At 52.0% G+C, this 14,467-nt stretch overlaps 1 protein-coding gene across 1 annotated transcript in view; it reads left to right on the forward strand.

Moving 5' to 3' along the window:
- IGLON5 (IgLON family member 5) overlaps nt 1–10,012 on the forward strand; it is a 48,585-nt gene extending 38,573 nt beyond the window's left edge. Inside the window, exons 6-10 of the mRNA XM_006897362.1 lie at nt 364–483; nt 2,535–2,669; nt 2,987–3,107; nt 3,922–4,076; nt 9,924–10,012. Of these exons, the coding sequence (XP_006897424.1) occupies nt 364–483; nt 2,535–2,669; nt 2,987–3,107; nt 3,922–4,076; nt 9,924–10,012 (620 nt within the window). The remainder of the gene's footprint in view (nt 1–363; nt 484–2,534; nt 2,670–2,986; nt 3,108–3,921; nt 4,077–9,923) is intronic.
- The last annotated feature ends 4,455 nt before the right edge of the window (nt 10,013–14,467 follow it).

A 14,467-nucleotide genomic window follows, 5' to 3' on the forward strand; every position in this document is an offset into this window, starting at 1 on the left:
GGGGGGGATTCCTGTCTGAGGGAGGAGGTGGGGTGAGGACTCCTGAGGGAGGAGGCGGGCAGTCAGGACTCCTGTCTGAGGGAGGAGGTGGGGTGGGGATTCCCGTCTGAGGGAGGAGGTGGGGTGAGGACTCCAGTCTGAGGGAGGTGGTGGGGTGGGGATTCCTGTCTGAGGGAGGAGGGGGTGAGGTCTCTTGTCTGAGGGAGGAGGTGGGGTGAGGACTCCTGTCTGAGGGAGGAGGTGGGGTGAGGACTCCTGTCTGAGGGAGGAGGTGGGGTGAGGACTCCTGTCTGAGGGAGGAGGCAGGCAGTCACGTGTCTTGTCTGACGCCCTCTCACGGCTCCCCTTCCCCTCCGCCCGCAGTTCCCGCCCGCATTGTGAACATCTCATCCCCTGTGACCGTGAACGAGGGGGGCAATGTGAACCTGCTCTGTCTGGCTGTGGGGCGGCCGGAGCCCACCGTCACCTGGAGGCAGCTCCGAGGTGAGGACCCTATCCCTGCTAGAAGCCCCTTCTCCATTGTACTGTCTGGGTCCCTGGATTCCCCACACCCCTAGGCTGCATTCTCAGCCCCCCTCGTCCTCACCGAGATCCCCTAAACCCTCATGACTTATTTCCACCTCCCACTCTGTTCCCTCAAACTCCAGAACCTTACAGCCTCACCACCAGGTTCCACCTGCCATCCCATCCTCCAGCTCACCTGCTAGACCCCCATTTACCCCGATTCCCCAACCCAAATGTCCCTGGTTTCCCCTCCATCCTCAGGAGCTCAAATGGCCCTTTCTTCAAATTGCAGTCCTGATGGTGCAGTCGTTAAAGCACTCTCCTGCTAGCTGAAAGTTTGGCGGTTCAAATCCGCCACCCTCAACAGGAGAACAAGGAGGCAGTCTTGGGACCCCTGTGGGCGGGTCTGCGCTGCCCTGCAGCATGGCTAGAAGTCAGAGCCAACTTGACAGCTGCAGATTTGTGTTTTGAGTTCTTAAACAGCCCTGGTGGGGGGCTCAGTGGTTAAAGTGCTAGCCAATGGTTAGCGTTTGGGATTCACCAGCTCTCTCTCCGTGGGAGGAAGTTGGGGGGCAGTCTGCTTCTGTAAAGATTGTTGTTATGTGTCGTCCAGTCAGAACCAACTCCTAAGTGACCCTCCAGCAGGTTTTCAGAGGGTTGTAAATCACCTGGGAGGAGAATGCCAGACCTTCTTCCACCAAGCAGTTGGAGGATTCGAACCTCGTACCTTTGGGTTGGCAGCACAACTCCTTACTGCTAAGCCACCAGAGAGCTCTCTATAAAGACTACAACCTCTGAAACCCAACCTGGCACTTGTGCTCTGTCCCATAGGGCCATTGTGAGTCGGAACCAGCCATGGGCTGTTTTAGTCTGGTTTTGTTTTTAAGAGGAATTGGCACGGTGGCAGCCACAGTGGGTGCCGACGTCGTGATAATTGTGAGGGGGACTCACGACAGGGTGGTGTTTTGTCCTGTGTACTTTTGGGGTCAATGCCACCTAACACAAGTTGGGGGATACCCAGTGGCTCCTTTGGTCTTCGTTGCTATGTCTCGTCTGCTGGGAGGGCGTGGTCCCCGCCAGGACAACCTCGGCATCACCTGGGCACCGATGTCCACGTCTACTGAATCAGAAGGCTTCCCAGCCCCGCACTGCTGCACCCCACTGTGCCAGTGTCCAGGTGGTCCTTCCTGGTGCCCAAATCTGAGAACCACACCTCTTGGCTGTCCTCATGGTGCCAGCCGGTACATGGCATCCTGGTCCCCAGATATAACCCACCAGCCCCTTTTACGTGCATCTTCCATCACTGAGCCCCAAATTCCTGAGTGCTTACTCATTGGGTCTTTAGAGAAACCTGTGGTAAACTAGGTCTCTTTCCAGGAACCCCCTAATGCCCCAGAACCAAATAACTAGACTAGATCGTGAGATGCTGGAATCCTGCATAACCTAAATCCTAGATCCCAATCTCCATCCTGAGGTCTTCTCTGTCCAGTAATCTGGATTAAGATCCAAGTTGTGTGGATCTTGGAGACCAATCCCAAATGCTGATTCTCGCATCCCAGAACACTGGGCCAGCCCACCACTGGATCTGTATTTGCTAGACCTTGGAGCTAGCAAATCATCCCCCAAGGAGGCCTGGAGACACCACAAGGTTGGTGGTTCAAATCCACCAGCCGCTCCGAGGGAGGAAGTTGAAGCAATATGCTCCTGTAAATACTTAGAGCCTTGGAAACCTTATGGGGCACCCCACTCTGCAGCTAGGAGTCAGAATCCACTTGATGCAGTGGGTTGACTTTGACTCTGAAATCAAAGATGCAAGATTCTCACTCCAATTCCTGGATCGTCTTCACCAAACCCCAGCTTCCCTTCGCCCCCCCAGCTACCCCCCCCAGCAGGAGACCCCAGACCCCACGGACCGGGCCCTCCAGGCCCTGCGGTGCCCGCCCCGCTGATGTGTGTCCTGTTGTACCCGTGTTGTCCCGTGTTAAGTGTCTGTGTCCGGCCCCGCCCCCTCCCCCCACCCTCCCACACAGATGGCTTCACCTCAGAGGGCGAAATCCTAGAGATTTCCGACATTCAGCGGGGCCAGGCGGGCGAGTATGAGTGTGTGACCCACAACGGGGTCAACTCTGCGCCGGACAGCCGCCGCGTGCTGGTCACCGTCAACTGTGAGTCTCCTGAACAGCGGGCAGCACAGGGGGAAGACATTGGGTCCCAGACGAGGAGGGACTGGGGGCCAGAGACTCTCCCAGGACTGAGGGAGGAAGGGCTGGGGGCTGGACCCCAGGGTCAGAGGGAGAAAGGGCTGGAAACTCACTTCTGGGTCTGAGGGAGGAGGGGCTGGGGACGCCCAGATTCCTGAATGGAGGAAGGAAAGGGCAGAGGCCTGGGCTGGGGGGCAGGAGCCCTACGTCTGAAGGCCGAGGGACGGGAAGTCCTCGTCCCAGGTGACTAGGAGAAATCGCTGACCCTGGATTCTCACCAGATCCTCCGACCATCACGGACGTGACCAGCGCGCGCACAGCCCTGGGCCGGGCAGCCCTCCTGCGCTGCGAAGCCATGGCCGTGCCCCCAGCGGACTTCCAGTGGTACAAGGACGACAGACTGTGAGGACGACCCCGGGGTGGGGTTAGGGTGAAGGGTGTGGTCCATCTCAGTGATAGGGTCCCCCTGGAACCCACCCCCTCCCCGGGAAGTAGGGAGATGAGGCTTCCCAAACTAAGCAGGAAAAGGCGAGAGGTCGGGGGTCGGTGCTGAGTTCCTGTGGGGGGGATTGAGGTTGGAGCTCTGTCGAATGTGGGAGCCCCTACAGATTGGAGGCGCACACTGTGAGAGTCCAGTGTCCCAAGGGGCCTGTCTCCAGAGTCTCTGGAGAGATCCAGGGGGCTGACTCGGAGTTAAACCCCAGATTCGTAAGGTCATCAAGTTCAGGGGAGAATACTCATCCCAAGGGATTGAGAGACTGTGGGAGACCAGAGTCTCCAGGGATCAGAGGGCCCTGAGGCTAGAGACCAAAGTCTTGAGGATGAAGAGGAGGGGGGTCTCAAGACTGGGGACTAGAATCCCCAGGGATCCCCTACCCCCAGGATTTGGTGTCCTGAGTCCAGAGAAGAACCCTGGAGTTAGGCACCCCCATCCCATACTAGAGACCAGAATTCCTGGGAATCAGGGGGTCCTTAAGGTTAGAGAAGAAACCCAGTTTACGCAGCTGTTGAGGCTGCTTGCTTGTTAGCCAAAAGGTAGGAGGCGGGAATCCATCCACCGCTCTGCGGGAGAAAGATGAAGTCCCCAAGGAAAACCTATGGGACAGTTCAATACTGTCCTGCTGGGTCGCCAAGCATGGGAATGACTTGGGGTGCAGGGTGGGGTGGGTCCTGGGCCCCAGTAACACGGCCTGGCCCCCCACCCCGTCCCCGGCAGGCTGAGCAGCGGCGCGGCCGAGGGCCTGAAGGTGCAGACGGAGCGCACCCGCTCCATGCTGCTGTTCGCCAACGTGAGCGCCCGGCACTACGGCAACTACACGTGTCGCGCTGCCAACCGGCTTGGAGCGTCCAGCGCCTCGATGCGGCTGCTGCGTGCGTCCGGGGATCGGTGATTGGTGGGAGGCGGAGGGGAGGGCGTTGCTGCGTGGGTGGGCGGGGTCTGTGATTGGTGGGATGTGGAGGGGGCGTGACCGCGTGGGTGGGCGGGTGTCAGGTCTTGCATCAACATGTAGCTGTTGCGTGCATCTGGGGGGTCGGTGATTGGTGGGATGTGGAGGGGACGTGGCCGCGTGGGTGGGCGGCATCAGATCCAGTATCAACATGTAGCAGCTGCGTGCATCTGAGGGTCGGTGATTGGTTGGGCACTATAGGGGCGTGGTCATGGTGGTGGGCGGGGCTCAGGACCAGCGTCTCCAAGCTGGTGATTGGCGGGATGCAGGTGGGGCGTGGCCATGAGGGTGAGCAGGGGTCGGGGGAGGGGCCAAGAATAGGAGAGGCTCCAGATTCCCCTTCAGACAACAGGCTGATTTAACAAAGGGGTGCAAAGACTCAAAAACAACACGACATAGCAAGAGATAGATCCATTCGGCAGCTATTTACTGCGCCCCTATTAAAATAACGCATGGATTGCCGAAAGAACAAGCGAATATGCTTTGGGGAAATCGCAACCAGGAAGGAGCTCCTTGGAGGTAAGATTGGTGACATTTGGTCTCTCATACTTTGAGCATGTTGTCAGGAGGGGCTGGTCTTTGCAAAAAGACATCATGATGAGAAAAGTAGAGGATCAGAGAAAGAGAAGACAACCTCAACGAAATGGATTAACAGAGTGACTGTAACGATGGCTGAGATCTATCAGAGATGATGAGGATGGCACAGGACAGGGCAAAGTTCATATCCCTTGTTCATAATGTCACTATGAGTCCTGGTTACTTAACGACTAAATTAGAGAGCCCCGCTGGTGTAATCCATAGAGAATGACGAAGGAGGATAGAAGGAGAATTGATGCCTTTGAGCTGTGGTGCTGGAGAAGAGTAATGAGGGTACCATGGACTGCTAGGAAAACAAACAGATTCATCCTGGAAAGGGTCAAACCGGGCTGCTCCTTGGAGGCAAGGATTCTAAGGCTCCGTCTGACATACTTTGGACATGTTGCAAGGAGGGACAGGTCCTTAGAGAAGGACATCATGCTTGGTAGGGTGGAGGGACAGCGCAGAAGGGGAAGGCCCCCTGTGAGGTGGATTGATTCAATGATTGGGGTAATCGGGATGGGGGTATCGGAGATGGTGCGATTGGCACAGGACAGAACAGAGTTTAGGGCTGTTGTACATAGGGTCGCTATGAGTCACAAGCGACTCGATGGCACATAACAACAACAACAACCCAAAGTGGGGTGCTTCTCTGATACCATAATTCAGCAGCACTCCACAGCTGGAGAGAGCTACCAGTCAATTCAGGCTGGATCGCCATGAGTTTTGAGTTTCTAAAGGTCAAGCTTGAAAGCCAAGGAGCAATACACAAAAGAGACATGCTTGGGAGATTCCTGGAACTTGGTCCTAAGACAAGCACGCCTCGTTTTATTGCGCTTGGCTCTTCCTGAGCTTCACAGACACTGCTTTTCCTTTTTACCAACTTAAAAAGCTGCGGCAACCCTGCCTGGAGCGATTCTGTCAGCACCATTTCTCCAGTAGCATGTGCTCACTCACTTCTCTGTGCTACATTATAATCATTCTCAGAAATACTTCACACTTTCTCAGTGTGCTATTGCACATTTCATAGACTACCGTCTAGTGTCAACATAATTTTCTATGCATCGGGAAACAAAACAAAAAAAAACACCCCAAAAGCATCCACATGACTTGCTCTGGTGCAGTGGTCTGAAACTGAACCCACAGTATCTCCAAGGTGTACCTGTAACAAAATAGAAAAGTAATGAATGAGTGATACCTACATAAGCAAATGTATATGTGCCCATTCCAAACCCATTACCCGTGGAGTCAACTCTGACTCCTGGTGACCCCATGTGTTACAGACTAGAACTACCGGACGGCCTTTTAATGGCTGAACATGTCCTGGTGACGCAGAGGGTGAAGCAATGGTCTGCTAACCAAAAGGTTATTGCTTCGAGTCCACCAGCCGATCAGTGGGGGAAAGATGAGAAAATTTTATTCCATCAAGGTTTACAGCTTTGGGAAATCTATGGGGCAGTTCTGCTTGGTCCTACAGGGTCTCTGTGAGTTCGAACCAGCTCGACTACCGTGGGTTTGGTCTTTATGAAAGCATATAACCGGGCCTTTCTTCCAGGGTGTGCCAAGATGGGTTTGAACTGCGACCCTTTACATTAGTTGTAGAATGCAGACCGTTTGCACTTACAAGCAAATACACATGTGCAAAAACACATGAGCTTGGTGGCATATTCATAGGAATCCAAAACTAGTGCCTCTCTGGCTGTTTGAATGCACCCCATCTAAGGAAGAAAGATGGGCAATCTCTTCCCATGTGGTTTACAATCTGGAAAGCCCAAGGTTAGGGGGTGTCAGCTTTGTGTCAGTTCTAACAGGACTCCAGTGAGTGGATGAAGGGTGAGGAAGAAGAGGAATCTTGGAGAGGATGAGGAGTGTCCAGTTTAGATCAGCTAATCCTAGAGGCTTGAGATTGTTCACAGCGTTAGTTTGCTTGACTCCACAGTCAACACTCTTGGCACCAGTAGCCAGGAAATTAAAAGACGTATTGCAATGGGGAAATCTGCTGTCAGAGACCTCTCCAAAGTACTGAAGAGCCATGGTGTCTCTCTAGAGACTAAGGTGAGTCTGATACAGGCCATGGTCTTTGCAATCACTTGTTATGCGTCAGAGAGCTGGGCAATGTCTAGGGAGGATAGAAGGAGACTTGATGCCATTGAGCTTTGATGTTGGAGAAGAGTTTTGAGGGTACCATGGACTGCTAAGAAAAACATTCGGCGAGCTCTGGTGGCCTAGTGGCAAGAAGCTGCACTGCAACCACAGAGGTACACAGTTCAAATCCACCAGATGCTCTGCTGAAGAAGGAGGAACAATCTCCTCCTGTACCAGTCAGATCTGATTTGATGGTACACACATAATAAAAAAAAAATTAAAAAAAAAACAAACCCAAGAACAAACAGATTCATCTTGGAGAGGGTTAAACTGGGCTGCTCCTTGGAGGCAAAGATTCTGAGGCTCAGTCTAACATACTTTGGACATGTTGTAAGGAGGGACCAGTCCTTGGAGAGGGACATCATGTTTGGGAGCATGGAGAGACGGTGTAGGAGGGGAAGGCCCTCTGAGTTGGATTGATTCAGTGACTGGGGTAATCGGGATGGGTGTATCAGAGACAGTGCGACTGGCACAGGATAGGGCAGAATTTAGGGCTGTTGTACATAGGGTCGCTATGAGTCACAAGTGACTTGACAGCACATAACAACAACCCTAGAGGCTTCCTGTAGGCAACACTGTTTGGATTGAGACCTGAACAGGAAGAAGCCAGTTCTGTTACGAACGCAGGAAGGATTCAGCAGGCAAGGAAACATCATGTGCAGAGGCGCAGCAAGGAAGAACCGGAGCGAGGGATAACATGGTGCCTCAGTTAAAGAGAGACTTAGAGGCCAGCAGCTCGTAAACCGTGATGAGAGCCATTAGTCAGCGTGTGGCAAGTCCATGTGCTGCACAGGAGGACCGAACTCTGTAGGCTGGCATAGCTGGGACCATTCGGAAAGGCATTGTCAGGTCTTTCTTTGAAGGCACCTCTAGGTGAATTTGAACCACCAACCCTTTGCTTAGGAGTCCAGCATTTAACAGCTTGCATCACTCAGGGTCTCCTTCATCCATGGCGTGGCATTTGGATTTCATTTTACATCAGAATGAGCCCACTTGAGGTTATTAAGCTGAGGAGTAGCATCTAGATGGGGAAAATAATAATAATAAACTCATTGTCAAATCAGAACCAGCTCATAGTTGGACCTCCATTGAAGTTTTCAAGGCTGGAAATCACGCAGGAGGAGATTGGCTATCTTTCTCTCTTGGAGGCACGGAGATTCGAACCGCCAGAGAGGCACAGCCTTTGGATTAGCATTGCAGCTCCACCGTTAAAGACAGCTCGGGAGCAAATCAAACGCACCTTTTGGTCAAGCCAACTTTGCAGCTCATGGAGACCCTACATATTAACAGAGTAGAACTGGAGTTTTCCGGGCTGCACTGTTGGCAGATGCAGGGTGCCAGGCCTTTCTTCTGCAGTGCTGCAAGGTGGGTCAGAAAGCACCATGCAAGGTTATTGAGTACGGGTCACTCATCGGCGGCTATTTGAGGAATGACCTGTAGGGGGCAATATAGAGGCAGGAGCGCCCCCAGCGGCGGCCGCGGAAACAACGTGGCCAGGCCCCTGGGCCAAAATGTGAAAGGGTGGATGGGCGAAGCTAGGTCCAGGGCAATTCCAAGATTTTCCTTAAAACAGCTGGAGAGAGAGGATTGGGAGTAGGGGAGCTGCTTTATTTTATTTTATTTTTGTTTTATTTTATTATTTTGTGTGTTCTTGTGGTTGTTATGTGCCGTCGAGTCTCTTGCGACTCATAGCGACCCTATGTACAGCAGCCCTAAACCCTGCTCTATCCTGTGCCAATCTCATTGCCTCTGACACACCCATCCTGATGACCCCAGTCACTGAATCAATCCACCTCATAGAGGGTCTTCCCCTCCTACGCCGTCCCTCCACCCTCCCAAGCACGATGTCCCTCTCCAAAGACCGGTCCCTCCTTACAACATGTCCAAAGTATGTTAGATGGAGCCTCAGAATCCTTGCCTCCAAGGAGCAGCCCGGTTTAACCCTCTCCAGGATGAATGTTTGTTTTCCTGGCAGTCCACGGTATACTCAATACTCTTCTCCAACACCAAAGCTCAAAGGCATCAATTCTTCTATCCTCCCTAGTCATTGTCCAATTCTCTGACACATATGTGACTGAAAGACCATGGTCTGTATCAGATGCACCTTAGTCTCCAGAGAGACACCATTGCTCTTCAGTACTTAGGAGAGGTCCCTAACAGCAGACTTTCCCATTGCAATACGTCTTTTAATTTCTTGGCTGCTGGTGCCAAGAGTGTTGATTGTGGAGCCAAGCAGACTAAAGCTGTGAATAATCATCTCTTCACTATCCATCCTGATGCCGCCAATTAGTGTATTCTGTGTGTATGTACCGTCAAATCGGATCTGACTGGTACAGGAGGAGATTGCTCCTCCTTTTCCTGAAAAGCATCTGATAGATTCGAACTGTGTACCTCTGGAATTACAGTGCAGCTTCTTGCCACTAGACTACCAGAGCTCCCATTTTTATTTTTTTTTTAGTTATTATTTTTTTTTAATGGAGACATTGGAGGAGAAAAGTTGAAAGTGCGGTGTTTGGGGGGGGGGTGTGGAGTATGAGACAGCTGGTGGAAATCTGTAAACGGGAAAGGCAGATGCACCTTGAGAATAGAGAACTGAAAGACACAGAGGGAGAAGACTTGTGTGGACAAGAGTCACTTTCTCAACAAGATTCCAATTCTCAAAACATGCCTTCAAAGAGTGGAGAAGGCAGACACGTCACAGAGACCCTTGAGAAAATCCACCTGACACTGACCCCATTGCAAGTCAGGGAAGAAATATCATCTATTGAGTTTTCAGTGGGTGGATTTTTTTCCCCCCAGAAGCAGTTAGCCAGGACTTTCTTCCAAGGCACCTTGGGGGTAGTCTCGAACTGCCACCCTTTTGGTGAGCCTCTGAGCATGTTAACCATTTGCACCAAGCAAATGCACACATACCAGGACTTTGGAGAGGTAGGCGTGCAAATGAGACACTCAAAGATTCAGAGACCGGGAGCAGGTGGGTCAGGAGAGGCACACTCGGGGTTCCTGCCCCTCCCAAGTTTCCTTTTGTGACTTGTTCCTCTCTCTTTAGGCCCGGGATCCCTGGAAAATTCGGCCCCAAGGCCCCCGGGGCCCCTGACCCTCCTCTCTGCCCTGAGCTGGCTGTGGTGGAGGATGTAGGAGCAGCCCCCCAGAAGCTGGTCTCCCCCTGCCGGGGGCCTCAGGCTGAGAGCAAGAGAGGAAGAGGGAGCGAGCGCCGTGGGTCTCCAGGGGGTGGAAGAGCTCTTGGCCACCGAGGAGGAAGAAGAGAGGAAAAGGAAGAAGAGGAGGAGGAGGAGGAGGAAGAGAGGTCTTTAGAGAACCCATCACTGTGAGGGATTACACAAAATTATGCATCTTTCTACAGCCATTCTCGCCACCCCTTCACGTTTCTGGTTGTGACCCACCCCCGGCCACCCCACACCCCTCTCTTAGCTCAGGCTGTCAGCTGAATCGCTTGTGTGCGAGGGCGCACGTGTGTATGCATGTGTGCGCACAGGTGCGTGTGTGTATGTGCGTGTTTGCATGTGTGTGTGTGTGTATGTGTGGAAGGGAAGGAGGTCCAACAGCTCTCCCTCCCCTGGCACCCCAATGGCCACTGTCCCCAACCTGCCACCTCTCACCTCTGCTGGAGGTAGGTATGGGGCATTGCGGTGGATGCTGCAAAGAGAGGTCGTCCGGTGTCCCTGCTCCCCAAATATATGCACGCACACTGACACCCCCCCCTCACCTCATCCCCGCCTGTTGAAAGGGGATTTCCTGGGCAGGATAGGGGTGTGGAGGGGTATTACCATCACATCAAGCTGTCACCCAGCCTTTGTGAATAAGTGGGAGGTCCCCGTGCTACCTGGAACCAGAGGTCCCTTAACAAGCTCAGCGGCCTGAGACCCTCTCACGTCCCCTGCTCTCTCCTTCCCCACCCCCACCCCAGACTTTCTGGCCCCCTTCTGGGCCAGTCGGTGCTTCCATCTGTCTATCAGGCTGTGACTATGGTCACCAGTCCAGTTTCAGTGCTTTGTCCCACCCGCAGTCCCCAGGGCCACCTGCAGGGCCGACCAGCCACACCCAGAACCCTAGGTGTGGGCTAACTGGTTTGCCATTTGGCCTCTCCACTGACGGTAATTCCCAAAGGCTGTCCTGATCATCCCTGCACACACCCAGACACACACATACACACACACACCAGCGACTGTGACCAGCAATAGCTTCCCCTGGCCCCACCTGTCCCGAAACCAATGACCAACTGTAATTTCCCCGAGGAGGGTGGGCGACTGTGGTCGGGAAGGGGCTCTGAGAGGCTGTATGTAGCCCCAGCTCTGATTGCAGGAGTACACCACCCTGGTACATCCCACACCAAGTGGGAGCGGGGGTGGGGCGGGGAGACAGAGGGGCAGCACCCAGGCATCCAGAGCCCAAATGAAGATGACCAGCTCTGCGTCCTGGGTGGACCTCTGTCCCCTCTCACCCCAAACCATCCCACTCAGAGCTTGGTGGGGAAGAGGACAGAGTAGGGGCAGGGGACAAGGGGCAGTGACTGTACCTCAGACGGGGGCGTGGGCCCCATCCCACATTGTCTTCCATTCCCAGGGTCCAGGGGACAGGGAGGGGTGGGGGAAGAAACCCGAGGGTGGGAGGGCGGGGGGCCCTGGGGGCCGTGTGTTCCAATTCATGGGGAGTGTTGAGACCACCTCACCAATAAACGCCTTTTTCCAAAGTCCCTGCCTGCAGGTGTCTGTATTTTTAAGGGCATGTGTGTTGCGGGTGCTGGCAAGTGAGTTCTGACTCATATATAACAACTGCTTTGGGTGCACACACTGCCTGGTCCTGAGCCATCTTCACAACCCTTGCTGTTTCATTCCACTCTTGGAGCCACTCGGTTCATTGTCAACTGTCTTCTTTTTCCCTGACTCTCTACTTGGCCAAGCCTGGTTCCTTCTCCAGGAACTGGTTCCTCCTGCTATCACATCCGCAATAAAGTAAAATAATATTTTCCATTGTTTCCTCCACATCTGAAAGTTGCATAAGGAATATCCCATATCCGATGAAGAACCAATGCCTTTGAGTTGTGGTGTCTCCGGTCTTGAATATCCCAAGGACTGCCAAGAGAACAAACAGATCTTTCTTAGAGGAAGTGCAACCAGAGCGGTCCTTGGAGGCAAGGATAGTGAAACTTGATCTCACTTACTTTGGGGGTTATTTTCAGAAGGAACCAGGCCTTTGAGAGAGACATGCTGGCAAAGGGAGAGGATCAGCAGAAGAGGGGAAGAGCCTCAATGGCTGATAGATTTCACTGGTACATGAACTTGAGCATGTGAGCGATTTGTGAGGATGATATGGGAGAGGGCAAGTTTCAGATCTGTTGTTGATAAGGTTACTGAGAATTGTCGTTGATTCAGCTGCTCCGCACACCATGTAATTTGAGGCAACAGATGTGAAGCCCAGGGTCGAAGAAAGAGAAGCCTGCTTCCTGGCCTGGCTGAGACAAAGCTGTCCTGATTGGAGCACTGTATCCTGAGTTGTTCCTGAAGGAGAATTGCAACTTAGGATTTCCCTCCCACATACCGCTGTCGTCTCATCAGTTCAACTCATAGACACTCTCCATCATGCTCTCAAGACTAAATCTTTACAGGTGGAGACTACCTGTCTTTTCTCCTGCAGATCAGCTGGTGGAGTCAAACGGCCAACTTTCAAAACTTGCCATCATCACCCTTGTTGCAGACTGAGGGTAAAGTAATTTCATCATTATTAATAATGAGACAGACATCCAGGAATGAGATAGAACAGAGAGCATAAGACAGGGGGCCAGCAGTTCTCAACTGAAGACCCTAAGTCATGTTTCTTTGTGTATTTCTTGATAATCAGGGGAAGCAAATCATAAATGGAATTCCTTGTAATTGAAGCCAAGCTCTTTCTATTGAAAACCTTCCCTTTGACTCAGGAAAGAGGGGTTAGCTTGATGCTCAGGAAATAATACTCCCTCTGTAGAGGGGCCCTAGCTGTCTCCTGTCTGCAGGGAACAAACAGCTCATTTTCTGGGATCTGCCACAAGAGAAATCCTAACTTAGAAATTTGTAATTCCTTCCATTCCTGAACCAGGGTTTTTATATAATATTGGGTATAAAGTTTAGCTTCCCATAACCCTGACACATTTTTCCACTGGGCCACCAGGGATTCTCCTGAGACACTTCCTAATAAGTATAGTCTCTAAGGTTTGTGTGGCCATTGCAACAAGTTCTCAAACCCAGTAGAGAAGTCGTGAGCGCTTTGGGAAGGGATTGTTGGTGCTGGAATTGGTTAGAAGGTGTAGACTCTTTGGATCATGGTTGACCTCATGGAAATCGGCTTTGGGTTGTCAGAGCTGTTGATGTTAATGAGAATTCTGATCTCGGTGACGTTAGAGGACATAAGAAGGCACTGATGCCACCATTTCCATGCTGTTTTGTGTTCTTTTGTATTTTGAAAGATCAATAGATGTATTGCAATGGGCAAATCCACTGTCAGGGACTTCTCCAAAATACTGAAGAACAACAATTTTTAGTTTGAAAACTAACATGTCCCCAGTTCAGGCCATGGTCTTTTCAGTTACTTGTGCTTCTGAAAGCTGGACTATAAATAAGGATGGCTGAGGAAGAGTTGATGTCTCTGAGTTGTGGTGCTGGAGAAGAGCACTCAATACCCCATGGATTGGCAAAAGAACAAAGAGCCATGTCTTGGAGCAACCAGAATGCTCCTGGAAGGCAAAGACGGTGAAGCTTTGTCTCTTACACTTTGGACTTCAATGTTGCTAGGTGAGGCTATTGCTTGGAAAAAAAGAATATCCTAAGAAGACTCTCAGCGAGGTATGTTGACATAATGACTGTAGCAATAAGCTCAAGTGTTCCAGAGATGATGAAGACAGCACAGGAATAGGACTCAGGTCTGTTGTTCATAGGGTTGCTTTGACTTATACTCAACCTGACGGCACCAAACCACAATTCCATAATCCTGAAGCTTCCTTGCCTTTCCAATTCATGTCTATTTCTGATTGGTGGTGGGTGACAAGCAACTCTTCCATGGTAATCACAGGTGTTTTCCAAGGTCAATTCCATGCACAGTGCTTGGACCTGGTGGCCCCAGTTTCGAATGCAGAACTATGGGGAAGGGTTAGAGGGGCAGTTCCCCAAGGCTGTGGCAATTATTGCTGGTCCTGTTTCTTTTCCTGCTTCTTCCTTAGACCTTGACTCCACGTGTTTGTCTGTGTCTCTGTTTGTTTTGTTCTCTCTGACCTTAGCAGTGTTCACCGTACTCTCCTTCCTTCCTTTCCTGTCTTGCGGGGTGACGTATCACTAGCCTGCCCCAGCGGGGACCGTTACACTCATGTCCACGTTATTTTTTTCAGCCTTCAAGACCACTCATGGTCTACATGGTCCTCTACCTACGTGCTCTCCCTCCTCTGCCTCCTGTGCTTCAAACTCTGACCTCTGTCATTTGCACAACACCCCAGACTTTCTTCTGTCTTGGAGTGACTTCACTCATTGTTTCTTCTTCTTCCTCTCCCTAGGATCCTTTGCTCTTAGGCGAGCCTAGAGCTAGACTTCCCCTCTGCCTTCAAGTCAT

This window comes from Elephantulus edwardii, unplaced genomic scaffold (assembly GCF_000299155.1).
Source record: "Elephantulus edwardii isolate Elephantulus edwardi_28Jun2011 unplaced genomic scaffold, EleEdw1.0 scaffold00208, whole genome shotgun sequence".
In the NCBI taxonomy this organism is placed as follows: domain Eukaryota; kingdom Metazoa; phylum Chordata; class Mammalia; order Macroscelidea; family Macroscelididae; genus Elephantulus; species Elephantulus edwardii.